This window comes from Orcinus orca, chromosome 11 (genome assembly GCF_937001465.1).
Source record: "Orcinus orca chromosome 11, mOrcOrc1.1, whole genome shotgun sequence".
In the NCBI taxonomy this organism is placed as follows: domain Eukaryota; kingdom Metazoa; phylum Chordata; class Mammalia; order Artiodactyla; family Delphinidae; genus Orcinus; species Orcinus orca.
In genome coordinates this window covers 77,398,228-77,416,325 of record NC_064569.1, presented here as the reverse complement: position 1 = coordinate 77,416,325, position 18,098 = coordinate 77,398,228, and the positions used below count along the sequence as shown (strand labels likewise).

At 35.7% G+C, this 18,098-nt stretch overlaps 1 protein-coding gene across 7 annotated transcripts in view; it reads left to right on the top strand.

Moving 5' to 3' along the window:
* NR2C1 (nuclear receptor subfamily 2 group C member 1) overlaps window positions 1-14,503 on the top strand; it is a 46,022-nt gene extending 31,519 nt beyond the window's left edge. For 4 of the 7 annotated variants that reach the window (XM_033427713.2, XM_033427709.2, XM_049695029.1 and 1 more), the window contains 4 exons: window positions 1,733-1,872; window positions 3,460-3,597; window positions 6,037-6,142; window positions 8,291-10,157. In XM_033427713.2, the coding sequence (XP_033283604.1) occupies window positions 1,733-1,872; window positions 3,460-3,597; window positions 6,037-6,142; window positions 8,291-8,465 (559 nt within the window). In that variant the 3' untranslated portion in view covers window positions 8,466-10,157. Of the gene's footprint in view, window positions 1-1,732; window positions 1,873-3,459; window positions 3,598-6,036; window positions 6,143-8,290; window positions 10,158-10,189 lie in introns of those variants that run through there. The other 3 variants (XR_004483124.2, XM_033427711.2, XM_033427710.2) reach the window with 3 other exon arrangements.
* Window positions 14,504-18,098: the final 3,595 nt, after the last annotated feature.

The following is an 18,098-nucleotide window of genomic DNA, read 5'->3' as shown; positions in this document are numbered from 1 at the left end:
TCTCATTATTTTGTTACCTTGTTTATAATAAAGTATATAGTTCTTGGTTTAAAGATTACTTAAATGGAAAATGGTTGTGAGTTCTCACTTCTGCCTATTCTGTATCCCCTATAATCAGAAATCATTTGCAGATTCATTTTATATGCTGTCTTCTGTGCTGTTCACTGAGATACAGAAATGAATAAAGGAGTCTGTGCATTCAATGAGGTTTTAATCCAGTATAGGAGACAGATTCCTAAACCAATAAATTAGAATACCATGAAATAAGTATAAAATGTAAGTGTATTTATGGCACTGAAGGGGTGTAATTAACTATCTTGGGGAGAAGAATGTGGTAAGAGAATGTTTCAGTTAAAAAGTGAGCTCTGGGACTTCCCTGGCGGACCAGTGGTTAAGGCTCTGTGCTTCCATTGCAGGGGGCACAGTTTCAATCCCTGATCGGAGAATTCACATCCCACATGCTGTGCAGCACAGCAAAAAAAAAAGTGAGCTCTGAGTTATATTTTGAGGGATAAATAGGAATTAGCCAGTAAAACAAATTGGGGAAAGCACATTCCAAGAAGGGAGGGCAGCATTTAGTAATTCAGTCATCAGTTTTTATTGAACACCTACTACATGCTGGTTATCACCTCAACAAGTTTACTATTGTTCTTCCCTCTTCCTGGAATACTAGTTCTCTAGGGTTTTTTTGTTTGTGTTTAAGTTCTTTCCCATCTTTCTCTACTTAGATGTCAGCCCCTCAGAAAGGCCTTCTCTCTACTCCCACCCCATTTTCCAATGCATCATCCTACTTTATAGTAATGTAGAATTTTCATTACCAAAACTAATGTTTGTATAACCGCATATATATGTGTGTGTATAATATTTATATAAAATATTTGAAGTGATTTTTTTTTATTATGTTTCCCTTCTGTTTCATGAAGGCAGACTTTATTCATCTTGTTTATTGCTTTTTCTCCAGTGCCTAGAACAGTACCTGGCATATACTTTATTGTTATGGCCTATTCACATAATTCTTATATTTGTGTCTCATAACAACACTTTGAGCAAGATATAGGGCATATAGTGTCTCTGTATTTTATATAGTTAAGCAGCTGAGACCCAGGACTCTTATTTGCCTAATTTCAGTCAGTGGATCTAGGCTTTATAACCATGGTGACTTGAGTCCTATTCCAGTACTTGTTTTACTTGCTCAAGCTGCTGAGATTTTTTTATTCAGAAACTCAGGAAAAGCCTTCTGACCTTTCTTATCTTTGCTACTCCTAGCAAAATCTTTGGTGTCTCATTTATGGGATACTTATATCTCATCTGAAACATAGAATAAACCAATTCTCCCAGGAAATTGGTTGGTTATCTATCATCAGATAATTCTAACTGCCCTTTTTAAGAAAGTTTTTAAATGTATGCTTTTGCTTTTAATTTTTTTTTTAAACACTTTTACTCCATCTGTTTCCATGAAATGTGGGCTTAAAGCCCCAACATTTAGTTTGAAATACTACTTGCAACTGTTCTTATAAACTGGCTGATTGATTAATGAACTAGCAAATTAAATTTCTAAACCTTATCAACTAAAGTCAGGTACACAAAATAAAGAATTGATCAAGTCCATTCCCGGTTGGCCATTTAGAATAATTTTAGTTCAGTAACATTGTATTTTTAAATATATGAGTCAGTTGTAAAGTTTTATAAAATGTATTTTAATATTTGATATTTGTTTATTTTGTTTTTATAGGCAAGAAAACAGTATATTATTGGTGAAAGCCTACTGGAATGAACTTTTTACTCTTGGTCTTGCCCAGTGCTGGCAAGTGATGAATGTAGCAACTATATTAGCGACATTTGTCAATTGTCTTCACAGTAGCCTTCAACAAGGTAAAAAGCACCTTACTTATTTCCTTTGCTAGGATATAAGGGGGGGCATCAGTTTTATAGTATTATGTTTAAAATTAGGTATTAAAAGATACCAACATTCTTTTTACTTTAGATAATTTTTACATTTTGATAAACTCATTCATTAATCACCCCAAAATAGTTTTAAATGAGAGCACAGCAAAACTGAAACAAGCGTATTTAAGTGCTATTTCTGATCAGGCCTCGTGAATTTTTTGTACTTGGATATACATTCCAAAGAATCCAGGGTAAGTTTATATAGAGATGATCAAATATTTATAAATGTGTACTTCCCACCAGTTTTTTTTTTTTGGTGGGGGTGCTGTGTTGGGTCTTCGTTGCTGTGCGTGGGCTTTCTCTAGTTGCGGCGATCAGGGGCTACTCTTTGTTGCGGTGCACACTCTTCTCATTGTGGTGGCTTCTCTTGTTGCGGAGCACGGGCTCTAGGCAGGCAGGCTCAGTAGTTGTGGCTTGTGGGCTCTAGAGCACAGGCTCAGTAGTTGTGGTGCACGGGCTTAGTTGCTCCACGGCATGTGGGATCTTCCCGGACCAGGGATCAAACCGGTGTCCCCTGCATTGGCTGGCGGATTCTTAACCACTGCACCACCAGGGAAGTCCCCCCACCAGTTTTTAAACTGCCTTTCTTCATTGTAGCCCTTTGAATCCCAAGATAGGCTAAACTTTTTTTTTTAATCAATTCATCAGGATGTATTCTCTCACTTAAACGGTACTAAAGAGTCACAGAACAATCCTAAGTCTTTTTCCTTTTCTTGATGCCAAGGTGATTACAACTCCCATTCATTTGCAGAGACAGGCAGGCAGGCACTGATTTATAAATGTTTAGCTTCAGAATGGCTTGTGACTAACCAAGAAGGTGCCCCATCCTCAAGTGGGAAGAACTACTTTTTTGAGTTCAGGAATAATTTATAAGTTGAGAATTACATTTACTTCCTTTGCATATTCCATTTCCCATTGTTTTACATTATTTTTAAAATATCTGCTTCCTTCTCTTATTTAAGGGCAGAGAAATAACCTTAAAATCTCATCAACAGTAGATCTACCAGAAGGCAGTACTATATAAACACAATAAATTTTAAAAGTTATAAAATTTTATTTTACTCAGATTTTCTTTGATCTTGGCAGTATTTTTTGCTATTTGTTTTTGTTGTAGTAGTATGGGTAACTTAAAAATCTAGATGGTTTTGCTTATTTATTTCAACCAATATATAAGCTTAAATAAAATCCTGTTACCAAAATTTGAGTCTTCTGTACTTTGGTTGGTTGGCCAGTTTTTTAGTCTTTATAGCTTATCTTTTCAAAGGTGTATCTTGAAAGGAAACATTACATTTAGGGTATTTTATATTAACAGCCTGTTTTGTTTTTTTTGAACAACGTCTGAAGATCATTAATTAGTTTCATTTAAACTTGCAGAGATACTGAATTTTAAACATTTTAAAAATTGGTTATATACAGAGCTGGAAATTAGAAAGAAATATATTGGATAAAAATAGTCATGCATTTTTGCTGAAAATTGGAAGCTTTTGTTTGTTTCTTTGTTTTTAATTAAAGATAAAATGTCAACAGAAAGAAGAAAATTATTGATGGAACACATCTTCAAACTACAGGAGTTTTGTAACAGCATGGTAAAACTCTGCATTGATGGATATGAATATGCCTACCTGAAGGCAATAGTACTCTTCAGTCCAGGTATATAAACATTTACTTCTTCTTTAAAATACAGTGTTTGAGGATGTGGAGAAATTAGAACCCTCATACATTGCTTGGGACTGTACATTGATGCAAAGTGGAAACAACCCAAGTGTCCATCAAACGAATGAATAAACAAAATATAATATATAGATACAATGGAATATCATTCAGCCATAAAAAGTAATGAAATTCTGATACATGCCACCATGGATGAACCTTGAAAACAGTATGCAAGTGAAAGAAACCCGTCACAAAAGACCACATATTATATGATTCCGTTTATCTGAAGTGTCTAGAATAGGCAAATCTGTAGAGAGATTAGTGGCTACCAGGGACTAAGGAGAGGGGAGAGTGGAGAGTGACTGCTAATGGGTACAGTTTCTTTTGGGGTGAACAAAAATGTTCTAAAATTAGATTGCGGTGATGGTTGCACAGCTCTGTGAATATATTAAAAGAACTATTGAATTGTATACTTTAAATTGGTGAAATTTATGGATGTTAGACATCTGGGTATGAAAAGGAAAATTGAAGAAATCAGTGAAATGACATCATAGACTTTCAGTCTTGTTCAACACTTGAATGTTTAGATATATTTTGCTAGGCATCATTAAAAGGCAAAAAGAGAGGTGAGGATTGCTTTGTTAATGGGTTAAATTTCCAAACATCTTATTAGAGTTTCCAGCAAATAGAAAAATGGATCTCTTATCTTTCTGCCAGTTTCTAGTTTCCATGTAAAATGACAGTAAAGCTAACAATCAATTTTAGAATACGAAAAATTGGCTGTTCTCTTAGGCTCTGTAGTTTTTCATTTTGGTATGTATTTCTGTTACTGTGTATGATAAAATTATCTGAGGAAACCTGCTTCTTACCTTCAATGATATCAGTAAGATAATTAAAGCTTTTTTGTACTATTTCTCTTAATGTTCAGGTAAGTTAATAACATGTATCACCATTTTTATCACAACCAATTTGCCACTTTCATTTTCCTTAAAATTGAAAGAACATAGATTCAACAATAGAATTATAATGTAATTTTGTTTTACTAAGTATTCTATTTCTATTTGCTACTTTTTTTATTCTCTTCAGTCAGGGCAGCACTTTCCATATTTTAGGCATAAGTTTTATGAAATTCTTTTAACATTTCCATTTTAGTGAAATATTTATATAGATTATTTCATGTTGGTATATTCTTTTGATAGAGATGATGTTCAGAGTTTCATAATTTTATAAGTATTTTTTTAACCTAACCATGGTGAAAAGAAGGTTTTCTTACTAAAAAAATATAGAATATAATCTTCATGAGGGGTGGGTGAAATGGGTGAAGGAGGATCAAGAGGTACAAACTTCCAGTTATAAAATAAATAAGTCACAGTGATGTAATTTACAGCTTGGTGACAATAGTCACTATATTATAAACTTGAAAGTTGCTAGAAAGTAAATCTTAAAAGTTCTCATCATAAGAAAAAAATGTTTTGCAACTTTGAATGTAACAGATGGTAACTAGACTTATTGTGGTGATCATTTTGCAGTGTATACAAATGTCAAATCATTATCTTGTATACCTTAAACAGATATAATGTATGTCAATTATACTTCAGTTAAAATATATATTATTTTAATTTAAAAAATTTTAAAGAATATAATCTGCAGATATTTCATTGGTTAAAAATACTTTCAATACTGTATGCTAACACATATATATGGAATCTAAAAAAAAAAATGGTTCTGAAGAACCTACGGGCAGGACAGGAATAAAGACGCAGACATAGAGAATGGACTTGAGGACATGGGGAGGGCACAGGGTAAGCTGGGACGAAGTGAGAGAGTGGCATGGACTTATATACACTACCAAATGTAAAATAGATGGCTAGTGGGAAGCAGCCACATAGCACAGGGAGATCAGCTCGGTGCTTTGTGACCACCTAGAGGGGTGGGATAGGGAGGGTGAGAGGGAGACGCAGGAGGGAGGGGATATGGGGATATATGTATATGTATAGCTGATTTACTTTGTTATATAAAGCAGAAACTGACACACCATTGTAAAGCAATTATACTCCAGTAAAGATGTTAAAAAAAAATACTTTTAACTAAGCTAAGTCATTTTTTTGTTTCTGTTGAAAGCAAACTGATCAAAATCCCTTCCACCACTTTTGGAATAGAAAAACCTATTTATTTTATTTGAATCCAGTGGTTTCAGTTTTTATTAGATGTTAGGATACATGTATGAGATAAAATAGTTTTAAGGGTTTAAAGTACAATGCCTGGTGTTTAGTGGTTGGGTTATTAAATATATTATTTGTGGAATGAAAGAGCCACACATATGATGGGGCTTTTTTTTTGACTGAATTATTTTTCCCACCCCCTTCCATCTCCACTTGGTGCCTTATTAAATGAGTATTCAGAACTAAAGTAACAATATATTCCTTAATGTTTCAGATCATCCAGGCCTAGAAAACATGCAACAGATTGAGAAATTTCAGGAAAAGGCTTATGTGGAATTCCAAGATTATATAACCAAAACATATCCAGATGACACCTACAGGTATCTAGAAGTTAAATACTGTTTAATTAAATTCATCTTAAAATTTTTTGTGAATCTTATTTCATTATTTTCCATTCCAAGTGTAATTAAATTTAGTCAACTTTGACCTTTGAAATAGTTAATGCTATTAAAAGTGGTAGTGTAGTGTTGCAAGTACTTTACATGTAATATTTTATGTAAGGAGACTTTAGCACAGAGAGGTTAAGTAACTCGCTCAAAGTCACACAATAAACAGCAGAGCCAGGTAGTCTGACTCTCACACCCAAACTCTTTCTTCAGTTGAAATAATGGATTTTATTAGTAAAAGGGATGAAAAATGATGAATAATAAAACACCATTAGACTATTTGATAATTAATTTTGGAATTTGGCTTATGATATTTCTAACAAGGTATTTACCATTGTTCTTTCAGAAAAAAAATCACTTTTTAAATAAACTCAATTTTTGAGTAACTAAGCATTTGGCATCAGAGCCAGAGTACGTGGGTTTGACGCCCAACCCTGTCACTTACTAGCAGTATGGCTTTGGGCAAGTTATTTAACTTCTGTTTCAGTTTCTTTACCTGTAAAATGCAGATAATGGTACCCACCTTTTATAATTAGTATAAGGATTAAGTCAGTTAATATATAGTCAAAGAGCTTAGAGTAGTGCCTTTTACAAAGTAAGGGCTATATAAATGTGTTTACTAGTATTATTAATTTAACATACTTCATAACTTATTATATTTTACATATAATAATATTTTACATATGTTAAATAACATGTTTATAAGTCAGATCCATCATGAAAATCAGCTGTAGTTTATCTAACCAGTTTTCCTATGCCGCCTCCTACCAATTCTGTGTATATAGCTCAACTGGTGGGAACAGACAGGAAATGAGTAGTTTGAGCAGTGGAGTGCATGGCTACAGAAAGGTTACTTAATTCTGAGGCTGCTGGTTTCACTTGTTCTCAAGTGTTAAGAGTCGAAGGCCTTAGAAAAGAGGAAGGATAAATGTGCCACCAACTTTTCAGAAAGGTGGTTCTTTTGGTGTTGGTTTTGTTATGACTTTTTTTTCAATTTTTTAAAGTTTCAAAAGTTGTCTTATACCTCATTATACAAATAAATACAGTATTTAAAATGTTCCTCCTTTTTGACATAACAGCTGCTTGCTGATCTCTGTTCGATTAGGTTCCAGGTTCTTGGACCTCTGGAACTCTTTCTTAGTTTCTTACATTCCTAGTTATTTTAAAATAATACATTATCTTTAGATAGCAGTTTTCAGCTTATAATGTACTTTCACACAAGACATTGTCCTGCCTTTAAGAACCTCACTAGCACAGAAACTGGCAAGGATCATTTTGTTGATTGTCACAACACTGTGAAAGAGACAGGGAGTGATGGCTTACATGCATTCACATAGCTAAGGGGTAATTGAATCAGGATTTGGATCTAATGGTTTTGATTCCATAATTTATGCTCTTCCCAGTAATAACAACTATTGCCTATTTTACTATTCCCAGTACTTTTTTGAAAAGCAAAACCAAGAAAACTGTAATCATTGAGCCTCATGTATCCTGATAACATAAAACATTGCTGTTCTTATAACCTCGAATGAGTTCCTAAGCTGTTAAATTTATAACTTGATCCACAGTTTAATAACTTAGTTCCATGGTCCGTAAAACCAACTGGAGGTAGCACAGCATAGCAGTTAAGAGCAAGGCTTTCCAATGAAGTCTGACAGACTGCATATATATCCAGGTGATTGTCATACACTCTAAGGCTTGAGAATACTAAAGGTTTTATTTATTTATTTATTTATTTATTTATTTTTGCGGTACGTGGGCCTCTCACTGTTGTGGCCTCTCCTGCTGCGGAGCACAGGCTCCAGACGCACAGGCTCAGCAGCCATGGCTCACGGGCCCAGCCGCTCTGCGGCATGTGGGATCTTCCCGGACCGGGGCACGAACCCGTGTCCCCTGCATCGGCAGGCGGACTCTCAACCACTGTGCCACCAGGGAAGCCCTAAAGGTTTTATTTTAAGTTCTGAAAACTAGATCTTTATTAAATTAGGCCACAGACAGTATTCATGCAGAAATTACTTATATCTTTCTACTAAATCACTCTTTGATTTACAGCCTTGTTCCCCCTTCCTTTTGTCTTTTGAGGTTGTCCAGACTACTACTCAGATTGCCAGCTTTGAGGTTGATGAACGCTACTATCACCGAAGAATTGTTTTTCAAAGGTCTCATTGGCAATGTGCGAATTGACAGTGTCATCCCACATATTTTAAAAATGGAACCTGCAGATTATAACTCACAAATAATTGGTCACAGCATTTGAAAGCTGAGATCTCAGTTTAAACTGATTGTTCTTTCTTACTGGAACACAAGAAGACACCAAATTGAACTCATTGCTTCCAGGGCATCTGGAAGTTTTTACTTTAAAGAGTAACCAAAAACCAAGATATTTTTATCTTCCTTAAGAAGAATTTTTGAAGTGACTAGGCAGGTAGCAGGAATTAGAATTTCCCTTCCTGTCTTATTTGAGTGAGTAAAAAATACTATGAATTTATTCTTGGCTGAGATGACACCTAGAGCCGTCACCTCTTGACTAAGATATCTCCTTTTATTTTATAAAACAAATAAATAAGTCTCTCTTTTTTTCCCAGAATTGTGTTCTATTCATGTTTAACTTCATTATGAACTACTACAAACACTTACTGGTCAGAAACCCCTAAGGAGGATTTTCTTGCATTTTACTCTTCTATATTATAATCTGTTTGTTTTAATTACCTGTCAAAAGAAGATTATTTTATGCTCAGTGGTATTATGATAACATTAGAACTATAGGAAATAGTAAGTGAATATAGGTATTTTTTTGTCTTTTGTACATATCATGGCAGCATTAGCATATATCACTCTCATTGCTGGCAATGAGACATAGGCCATTTGTGATCCTTTTAGTGTTGTATATTATTAGTTATAAGCACTTTTTATTTATGTATGTAGCAGAAAATTGTTTTTGAGAATAAGAAGGTTCATGTTTTAATATTTTTGGTTTACTGTGTTATAAAAGTAGCAGAGACTGATTGAGCCCCAAATGTTTCAATATTTCAAAATAGATATTAAAATTGTTGCTCTTCCATTCCACAGAAAGCGTCTATCATCTCTCCCTCTTTTCTGACCTGCATTTATAGTTTCCTGACCCTTCTGTGGGTTTTAGACAATTTCTTTTAGGTCATTAGAAATACCTACTTTGTGAAATAATGGATTTATTGTAGCCAATCTGTGTTTTCAAGATGAGTTAGACAATTATTTTAAAGCAATTGATAATTTTTTAAGACTTCAGGTTTTTAGCATATAAAGGAATATGCACTGATTTTTCACTGTAAAATGGGGAAGGGCTGTTTTAACAATAGTGTGAGCATCAGCCTGAAGTGCTGCCTTGTTACTACCACAGCAGAAGCATTTTAGGCTCCTTGGATGTCTTCCACAGTAATGTTTTCCTTAGCAAAACCTAATACTGTTAAATATTTCTTTGCTATAATTTCATGATGAATTATTTTGGTATGTCTATTTGTTGGCTTTTTTTTAAATATGGAGATTTTATTGCACTCAGTACATTTTTTATAAAGATTTTTGCAATAGAAGAGAAGCAGAATTTGGGGGAAGGATATGGATTTTACTAATAGTTACTTTATAGTAAATAAGAAGTTTTAAAGTATCAATTTACAGTCTTTATCAACTTATTAAGGGAAACATTTTTCCCTATTTAAAACATGAATTTTGTCAACAGGTTTATTTATAATTATCAGCTGGGAAAACTACATTTAGTACAAAATACTTAGATGGAATAATCAGTAGGTTTATATCTTTATAAACCCAGTGAAGTAAGCCAGGGATTCAAGAAAAAATTCTTTTAAATAATGTACTAATGGTTAATTAAGATACATGTTTCAGGTATTTTTCCTGATTATAGTTATATTTGGAAGTGTTTTTTAAAACTATATTAAAATGTGACCTGCATTACAAATTTCTGTTTTCTGCCAATATATTTGATTTCAGAGTCCTGTTTCTTCAGTGTTTGGTCATCCTTTTGTTTGTTTGTTCCATTGTTAAGAAATCTCTGGTAAGATTTATTACAGTACTTTCAGGAAGGGAGGAATATGGAAAACATTTTTCATATCCCAGTATTTTAGGATGATTTACAATTCAGTTTGAAGACTTGCAAATATTGCAGTTTGACTATTCCTTAAAAATCTTTCTCTCCTGAAATCTCAGTAAAGTGTAACCACACAATGACAAATGAAACAGGAGAGAAGAAATCAAAGGATAAGAGAGTTGAATAAATTTTTGGAAAACAAAATGCAGGTAAAGAAAGACTGACTTAACAGAGCCAGAACCAAGGAAACTGAATGCCTGCAAAAGGTGGTACATTGAGAAGAAGCCAGTATACCAATGTCCAGAAACAACGTTCAGTACCCGGAGGATCCAAGTGCTCATTTTCAGAGATGGTACTTGGGGCATAAAAAAAGGATTGGTTGCAAATCTGTTGACAGAATCATTGAACTATCTTTCTCTATGCTTACTTAAGTCAGGTGACCAGTTTCTTTCTTTCTTTTTTTTTTTTCTTTTTTTGGCCGCGGCATGCGGAGTCTTAGTTCTCCCTACCAGGGATCACATCCATGTCCCCTACAGTGGAAATGCGGAATCTTAACCACTGGACTGCCAGAGAAGTCCCCAGGTGACCACTTTTAATCCTTCAGCCTTTTCAAGCAGGAGGCCAGAGGTTAATAACCTTGAGTAACTAAACCAGAAGATCATAGGATTTATAGGATACCAGGGATAACAGAAGGCTTGGATTAGATAGTGTTGAAAATACGGATTAAGTGGAAGTCTGCATTGAATATGGGTGCCCTAAGCATGTTCCCAGAATGCTGCCTACTGGGTATAGGCTTCTCTGCCAGGATTTTTCTCTTTGGAGAAACTAATCGACCCTAGAGAAAAGATCTCCAGACACTCGCTTTTGGTTGTGCCTTGATAAGAAGACTACTTGCCATTTTATCACTCTTCAGTGAGTCCCAGTATTTCCAAGTCATATATGTCATGAGGTTTCCATTCAGCTTTCTAGTGCCTACTATTAAATATGAACATAGAACCAGGATCATCAGATATTTGAGGAAAATTTCTAATACATAAGAGATCAGATATAATCTGATGGGTGGGGGCAGATACAATGCAGTGATCAGTAAAGTACCCCCAAATATAATTAATATTTTGAAAGAAAGTAGATGTATTCATTAAATGAAAACAGGATGCTTTGAAAAGGAAAAGGAAAATGTGGAGCAAATTTTCTGGAAATTTAAAATGATAGCCAAAGCAGTTCATTAGAAGGGTTGGAAGATAAAATTGTTGAGGAACGCACCCTGAAAGTACAGTTGACCTTTGAACAACACAGGTGTTAGGCATACAACCAACTGCAAATCCTGTAGTACTATAGTATGTATTTATTGAAAAAAATCTGCGTGTAAGTGGACCCACACAGTTGAAACCCGTGTTGTTCAAGGGTTGACTGTATAACCAAAAGACAAAGAAATAGAAAATGAGAAAAGACAAAATTAGAGAATCAGAGCAGGATGGCTAACATTGTAATAGTAAGAATCTAAGAGAAAAGACTTGAAGTAAGGAAATTATTAAATAATACAAGAAAAGTTCCACAGGACTTGTGCCTCTTAGGTTGAAAGATTGACCCGTTAAATGAAAGAAGATCCATACCATTCTTGAAATCAGAACAGTATAATCAAAGAAGATAATGTATTGCTGCTTCTAGCAGTATTGTGGAATAGATACTCTGAAGGCCTCTGATCTATTGCTGGGCTCACAAGAAGTGGCATGAGTTCTCAAAGAAGCTAAGGTTGTTGCAGGTCACGAACCCTCCCTGGTCCTGGCAGAAGCAAATAAAAATCTCTGGAGAAAACATTCATAATTTAGATCAGAGTTTTGCACACTTTTCTGTAAAGGGCCAGGATGTCATTATTTTGACTTTGAGGACCTTACCATGTCTGAAGCAACTACCCTGCTGTTGTGCAAAAGCAGCTATATAGACTATACATAAATGAGTGAGCATGGCAGTGGTCCAATAAAACATTTACAAAATCAGTGAACTGGACCTGGCCCTTGGGGTGTAGTTTGCTGAACTCTAATTTAGAACCTCAACTGTCACAGATTAAGCTCAACCAAATATGAGCTCACAAAATTATTACACTCACAAGGAAACAAGCCACTTGAGTGAGCCAGCATAAGCAATATATATGGACCCTGAATGATAATGTTAGATATTGAAATTGTACATGATTATAACTGCACATGATACGTCTTAAGAAGAAAAAAATGGAATCAAAAAGTACGCAAGAAACAGGAACAACAAAGATGACCAAACAGACGTTAAAGCAAGCAGAAGCAACATTTAGAAATTTAAAAAAACTTGGTGAAATCTTAAAAATCAATCCATGGTGAAAGACTATGCCTTCAACACATACATGATTCAAACCCCTTCCTAAAAGTACATTGAAGCACAGCCAAGGATTTTTTTAAGGCATTATCTCATATACACAAAAATACTGTGAGAGAAATGAGAGCCACAAGATTTTGAAAGCTGGAAAAAATATTAGTTGTGATCAACTCAGCAGACTTAGCTTCAGCTGGTAAATCTGAGAAGCAACCTGATTTGCACCCAGTTTGGCAATACCAAGTGTAGAGTGTGTGGAGCAACCCTTGTACATTGATGGTGGCAGTGTCGGTTGATAACAATCATCTCCAGTCACTTTACATTATATAGTAAAGTTTAACATGCACGTATCTGTTATTTGCCCTAGAGAAACTCTTATGTGTGTATCATGAGGCATACAAAAATGTTCATGTTCGCATTGTAAGAGCAAGAAAACAGCCTGTACTACTTCTGGAGGAGTAGGAGCAGGATGCAAACAGGGTAGGACACGGGGCTACCAGAGTGTACGTGGTGCTCCAGTTCTCTATTGCTTTGTAACAAACCACCCCAAAAAGTGGTGGTTTAAAACAACAAAATGTATTGTGCTCTAATCTGCAAGGTCAGAGCTTGGCAGGGACAGCTTATCTGATCCATGCAGCCACAGCTGGGTCAGCTCAGTGGGCAGGGGTTGGAATCTTTGGAATCACTCACACATGTGTCTGGAAGACACGTAGTGGCTATCTGCTGGGACTTCAGGTCAGTCTAAAACCAGAAGGCTTTCATATTGGCTCTGATTTCTGCATCAAAGATGTCACAAAGCTCTGTGCAGAAGTGGCAAACTCCTAGAAGAGTATGTGGAACCAGAAGTGTTGTAGCCATTTTTAGAAAAGGATGTATCTCGGCAGCCTCACTAGAAGCCCAGTATAGACAAAGGCTTATCTTGACAAGATTTGCTGGTTTGTATGCCTTTTGTCTAATGGGGTTGCTTTATAAATTGATACATAAGAAACTGCAAGAAGTTAAAACAATTGTGTCACCTTGGGCTAAAAGATACAGAACAGTGCAAAGTATAAAGGCTTTCGGACCTTCAAACTTCTGTGGGCAGGAAGAAAGCTGAAAAAACTACTCAGCTACAGACATGGGCTCCATTTTGTGAGAAATGAAGGGTAATTTCCACATGGCTTTTGGGGCAAGTGTTGATATAGAGAGCCAGTGGAAGCCAGGGAGGTAGAGCTGAGTTTAAATTCTAGCTGTGTCATTTTGTAGCCATATGATTTTGTCATATTCATAATAAAATACCATAAACTGGGTGGCTCATAAACAACAGACATTTGTTTCCTCACAGTTCTGGAGGCTGCAAGTTCAAGATCAGGGAGCCAACGTGGTCAGTGAGGTTCTTGTAAAGGCCAGCTTGCATGTTGCAGACTGCTGACTTCCTGCAGTGTCCTGCCATGGTGGAAAGGGCTAAGGAGCCTCTTTTAAAAGGCACTACTACCATTCATGAGGGTCAGCCCTTATGACTTAAGTATCTCTCAAAGGCCCCACCTACTAATACCATCACCTTTGGGGGTTAGGATTTCAGCATGAACTTTGGGGAGACACATCCAGACCACAGCACTCAGAAACCAAGCAGCATTGCTTCCATATAATTTTATTCATTGAGGCAGACACAAAGGCCTCCCAAATTCAGGGGGAAATAAACTGTTCCTCTTGATGGGGAATGGCAAAATTCTGGAAGAGTATAGGGAACCAGAATTTTTTTGCAGCCATTTTTTAAGAAAATCTGTTACAGATAGTATTATATTTTTTAAGCTTGGTTGTACATTCTTAAGATTAAATAGACTTAGACTTTATTTATTACTTTTTTTAAATAAATGTATTTTATTTATTTATTTTTGGCTGCGTTGGGTCTTCATTGCTGTGCACGGGCTTTCTCTGGTTGCAGTGAGCAGGGGTTACTCCTCATTGCGGTATGCGGGCTTCTCATTGTGGTGGCTTCTCTTGTTGCGGAGCATGGGCTCTAGGCACGTGGGTTCAGTAGTTGTGGCTTGCAGGCTCCTTAGTTATGGCTCGCGGGATCTAGAGTGCAGGCCCAGTAGTTGTGGTGCACGGGCTTGGTTGCTCCATGGCATGTGGGACTTTCCTGGACCAGGGCTCGACCCTGTGTCCACTGCATTGGCTGGCGGATTCTTAACCACTGCGCCACCAGGGAAGCCCTAGACTTAGACTTTAGTATGTATTATTCACAATATTTGATAAAAAATAAATAAGCCTTGTTTAAAAAAATTAGGTAATTTTAGACCTTCAGATCTCCAAAATTCCCTGTATCCAGGGGAGAGAAGTAAGTTCTTGAGAAGTTGTAAGCATAAACTGGCCCTTACATGGATACGTACCAAAAAATTCAGTAAACTATATTGGAGAATGGGACAGAGTGTGTGTGTGTGTGTGTGTGTGTGTGTGTGTGTGTGTTGCAAAACAGCTATATCCTTGTCTTCTATGTTGGGAAGTCAGATAATGCCTAAAATCAGAAAAATCTAGAAATAATATAAGCATGTAATTTTTAGATATGGTAGTGAATATAAGATAAACAAAACAAAACAAAAAAAGATAAGCAGCTAAAGAGTTGAAATAATTCCCAACTGTTTTAGGGAGTTGGAAATTGGGTCCAGAGGCAGACCTTTATGATTCTTTCAACCAAGTACTAAATGGACTAAAGTACAATGAACTAAATTTAAAAGAAGAAAAATAAATGGATGAGCTAAACAGCAGATTAGATTGCGGAAGATAGAATAAAGATTTCTGGCAATATTTTTGTTCACATGAGCAAGGCAATATTATCTGAATGGATTCTGCATATCTCTTTGGTTTTTTTTTTTTGGCTTTGTAATAATATTAAGTCAATGACAAAAATCAGAACAGTATGTTATGAAAAAGGAGCAATCAGACATCAAGAAAGAGTCCTTGAAATCAAAACTATCAGCATTGAACTGGGGAAAAAATTGTGTATCAAGACTGAATATACTGTACCTAAATAAGAAACAAATTAGTGAACTGGTACATAAAGGTGAAAAAGTGGCTCAGAATGTAAACCACAAAGGTGGAAATGGAAAATATGCAAGTAAAGTTAAGAGATACGACAGATCAATCCGGAAGGGCCAGTGTTTACCTTATATCCAGATTCTGAAAAGAAGAAACAGAAGATGGAGTGGGAAAACTATTGAAAGAACAATTTCTATAACTAAGAATGACCCATCTCCATAAAGACAGTGTTGAATTCCAACAAGGATCAACCAAAAAAAGCCCAAGATAAATCCTCATGAAATTTCAGAACTTTAAAGAGAAAGAAATATTTGAAAAACACATTTCTTGCAATGGAATAAGTATCAGATTGGCAGCAAGATTCTTATCAACTATATTAGATATTAGAGGTCAATGTACCAATGCTTCCTAAGTTATATGGAAAAATCATTTTGAACTTAGAACTCTATGTCTAGGTAATAAAGAAGTAAATTTTATTTCCAAAATGCATTTTTGGGAAAAAGAATGCCTCAATAATGTACTCCACCAAAACAAATACAAACAAAACAAAAACAAGCAAACAAATTATGGCATTCTAAGAAAGAAAAGTATGTAGGATCAAAGATGTAGTAAGATTCATTCACCTAGAAGCACAGGATAGGAAATCAAAATAATCTGTGAAAACTTTATTCAAGAAGGCATATGCCTCTTCTGTTATTACGAAGTAATTTATCAAACTAACATTTATTGAGAACTAGCACTGGGTTAAGTATTTTTTGTGCCTTCTCTTTTTTAATCCTCACAAAGTCCCTTGAGGTAGGTAATATTATTAGCCCTGTGTTACAAATGAGTAAACTGAGGTTTATAGATGCTAAGCAACGTGCCCAATATAGCTAGCTAGGAAGTGATAGAGCTAAGGTTTGAACAAGTAAAAAACCCTAGGGAAGGTCTCCCTAGAGAAATAGCTGATTGTAGATCTAGGGCAGGAAACATACTTTCAAGGTAAGTATAGAGACATCTCACACCAGAAGGAAGAAAGCTAACAAAAATCACTGGGTTGTGTCTCAAGGACTCAAGCATCAATCTGAAGAGGTTTCTAATTGCCAGAGATAAGATAACTTGGTAATTAATTAGAATAGTAGCTGTAATAGATTGCAACATAACATATTTAAATCCATGAGTTCATAATGATACTTTAAAAGTGCTAAGGACATGGTAAACACAAAGAAAATACCTATAGAAGATACACACAAAAAAATGAGAAAGTAATCAAAGTAAGTCACTACAAAAAATAAAACACAAAGTAAGGCAGCAAGAGAGGAAAAAAGGAACAAAATAACAGGACACGCAGAAAACAATTAACAAAATGGCAATAGTAAGTCCTTCCCTATCAGTATTTACACCTCAAGAAAATAGAAAAAGAAGAACAAACCAAACCCAAAGTTAGCAGAGGGAAGGAAGTAGTAGATTAGAGCAGAAATAAATGAAATAAAGAATAGGAAAAAAATCAGTGAAACTAAGAGGGTTTTTTTAAACATTTTTAAAATATTTATTTATTTTGGCTGTACTGGATCTTAGTTGCAGCACATGGGATCTTTGTTGTGGTATGCAGTCTTCTTAGTTGTGGCATGTGGACTCTTAGTTGTGGCATGTGGACTTCTTAATTGCAGCATGCATGTAGGATCTAGTTCCCTGACCAGGGCCCCTGCATTGGGAGCGTGGAGTCTTACCCACTGGACCACCAGGGAAGTCCCAAGAGTTGTTTTTTTTAAAAGATCAACAAGTTTAGCAAACCCTTAGCTAGACTAAGAAAAAAAAGACAACAAAAATCAGCAATGAAAGGGAGACATTACAACTGATGCCACAGAAATATAAAGGATTTTAAGAGTCATTATAATGCCAACAATTACATGCCAACAAACTAGATGGATAAATTCCTAGAAACACAGCCTACCAAAACTGAATCTTGAAGAAATAAAAAATATGAATGGACCTGTAACTATCAAGGACATTTGATAAGTAATAAAAATCTCCCAATAAAGAAAAGCCCAGATGGCTTCAAACAAAGCTAGAGGCCTCACATTTCCTGATTTCAAATTTTATTACAGGGCTACAGTAATCAAAACAGTATGGTGATCAATGCAACAGAATAGAGAACTCCAAAATAAACTCTCAAGTATATGGTCAAACGATCTTAAACAAGGATGCCAAGGATACCCTATAGGTAAAGGATAGTTCTTCAGCAAATGGTGTTGGGAAAACTGGATATCCACAAGCAAAGGAATGAAGTTGAACCCTTACCTTACACCAAATATAAAAATCACTCTGGGGGCTTCCCTGGTGGCGCAGTGGTTGAGAGTCCGCCTGACGATGCAGGGGACATGGGTTTGTGCCCAGTCCAAGAAGATCCCACATGCCGCGGAGCGGCTGGGCCCATGAGCCGTGGCCGCTGAGCCTGCCCGTCCGGAG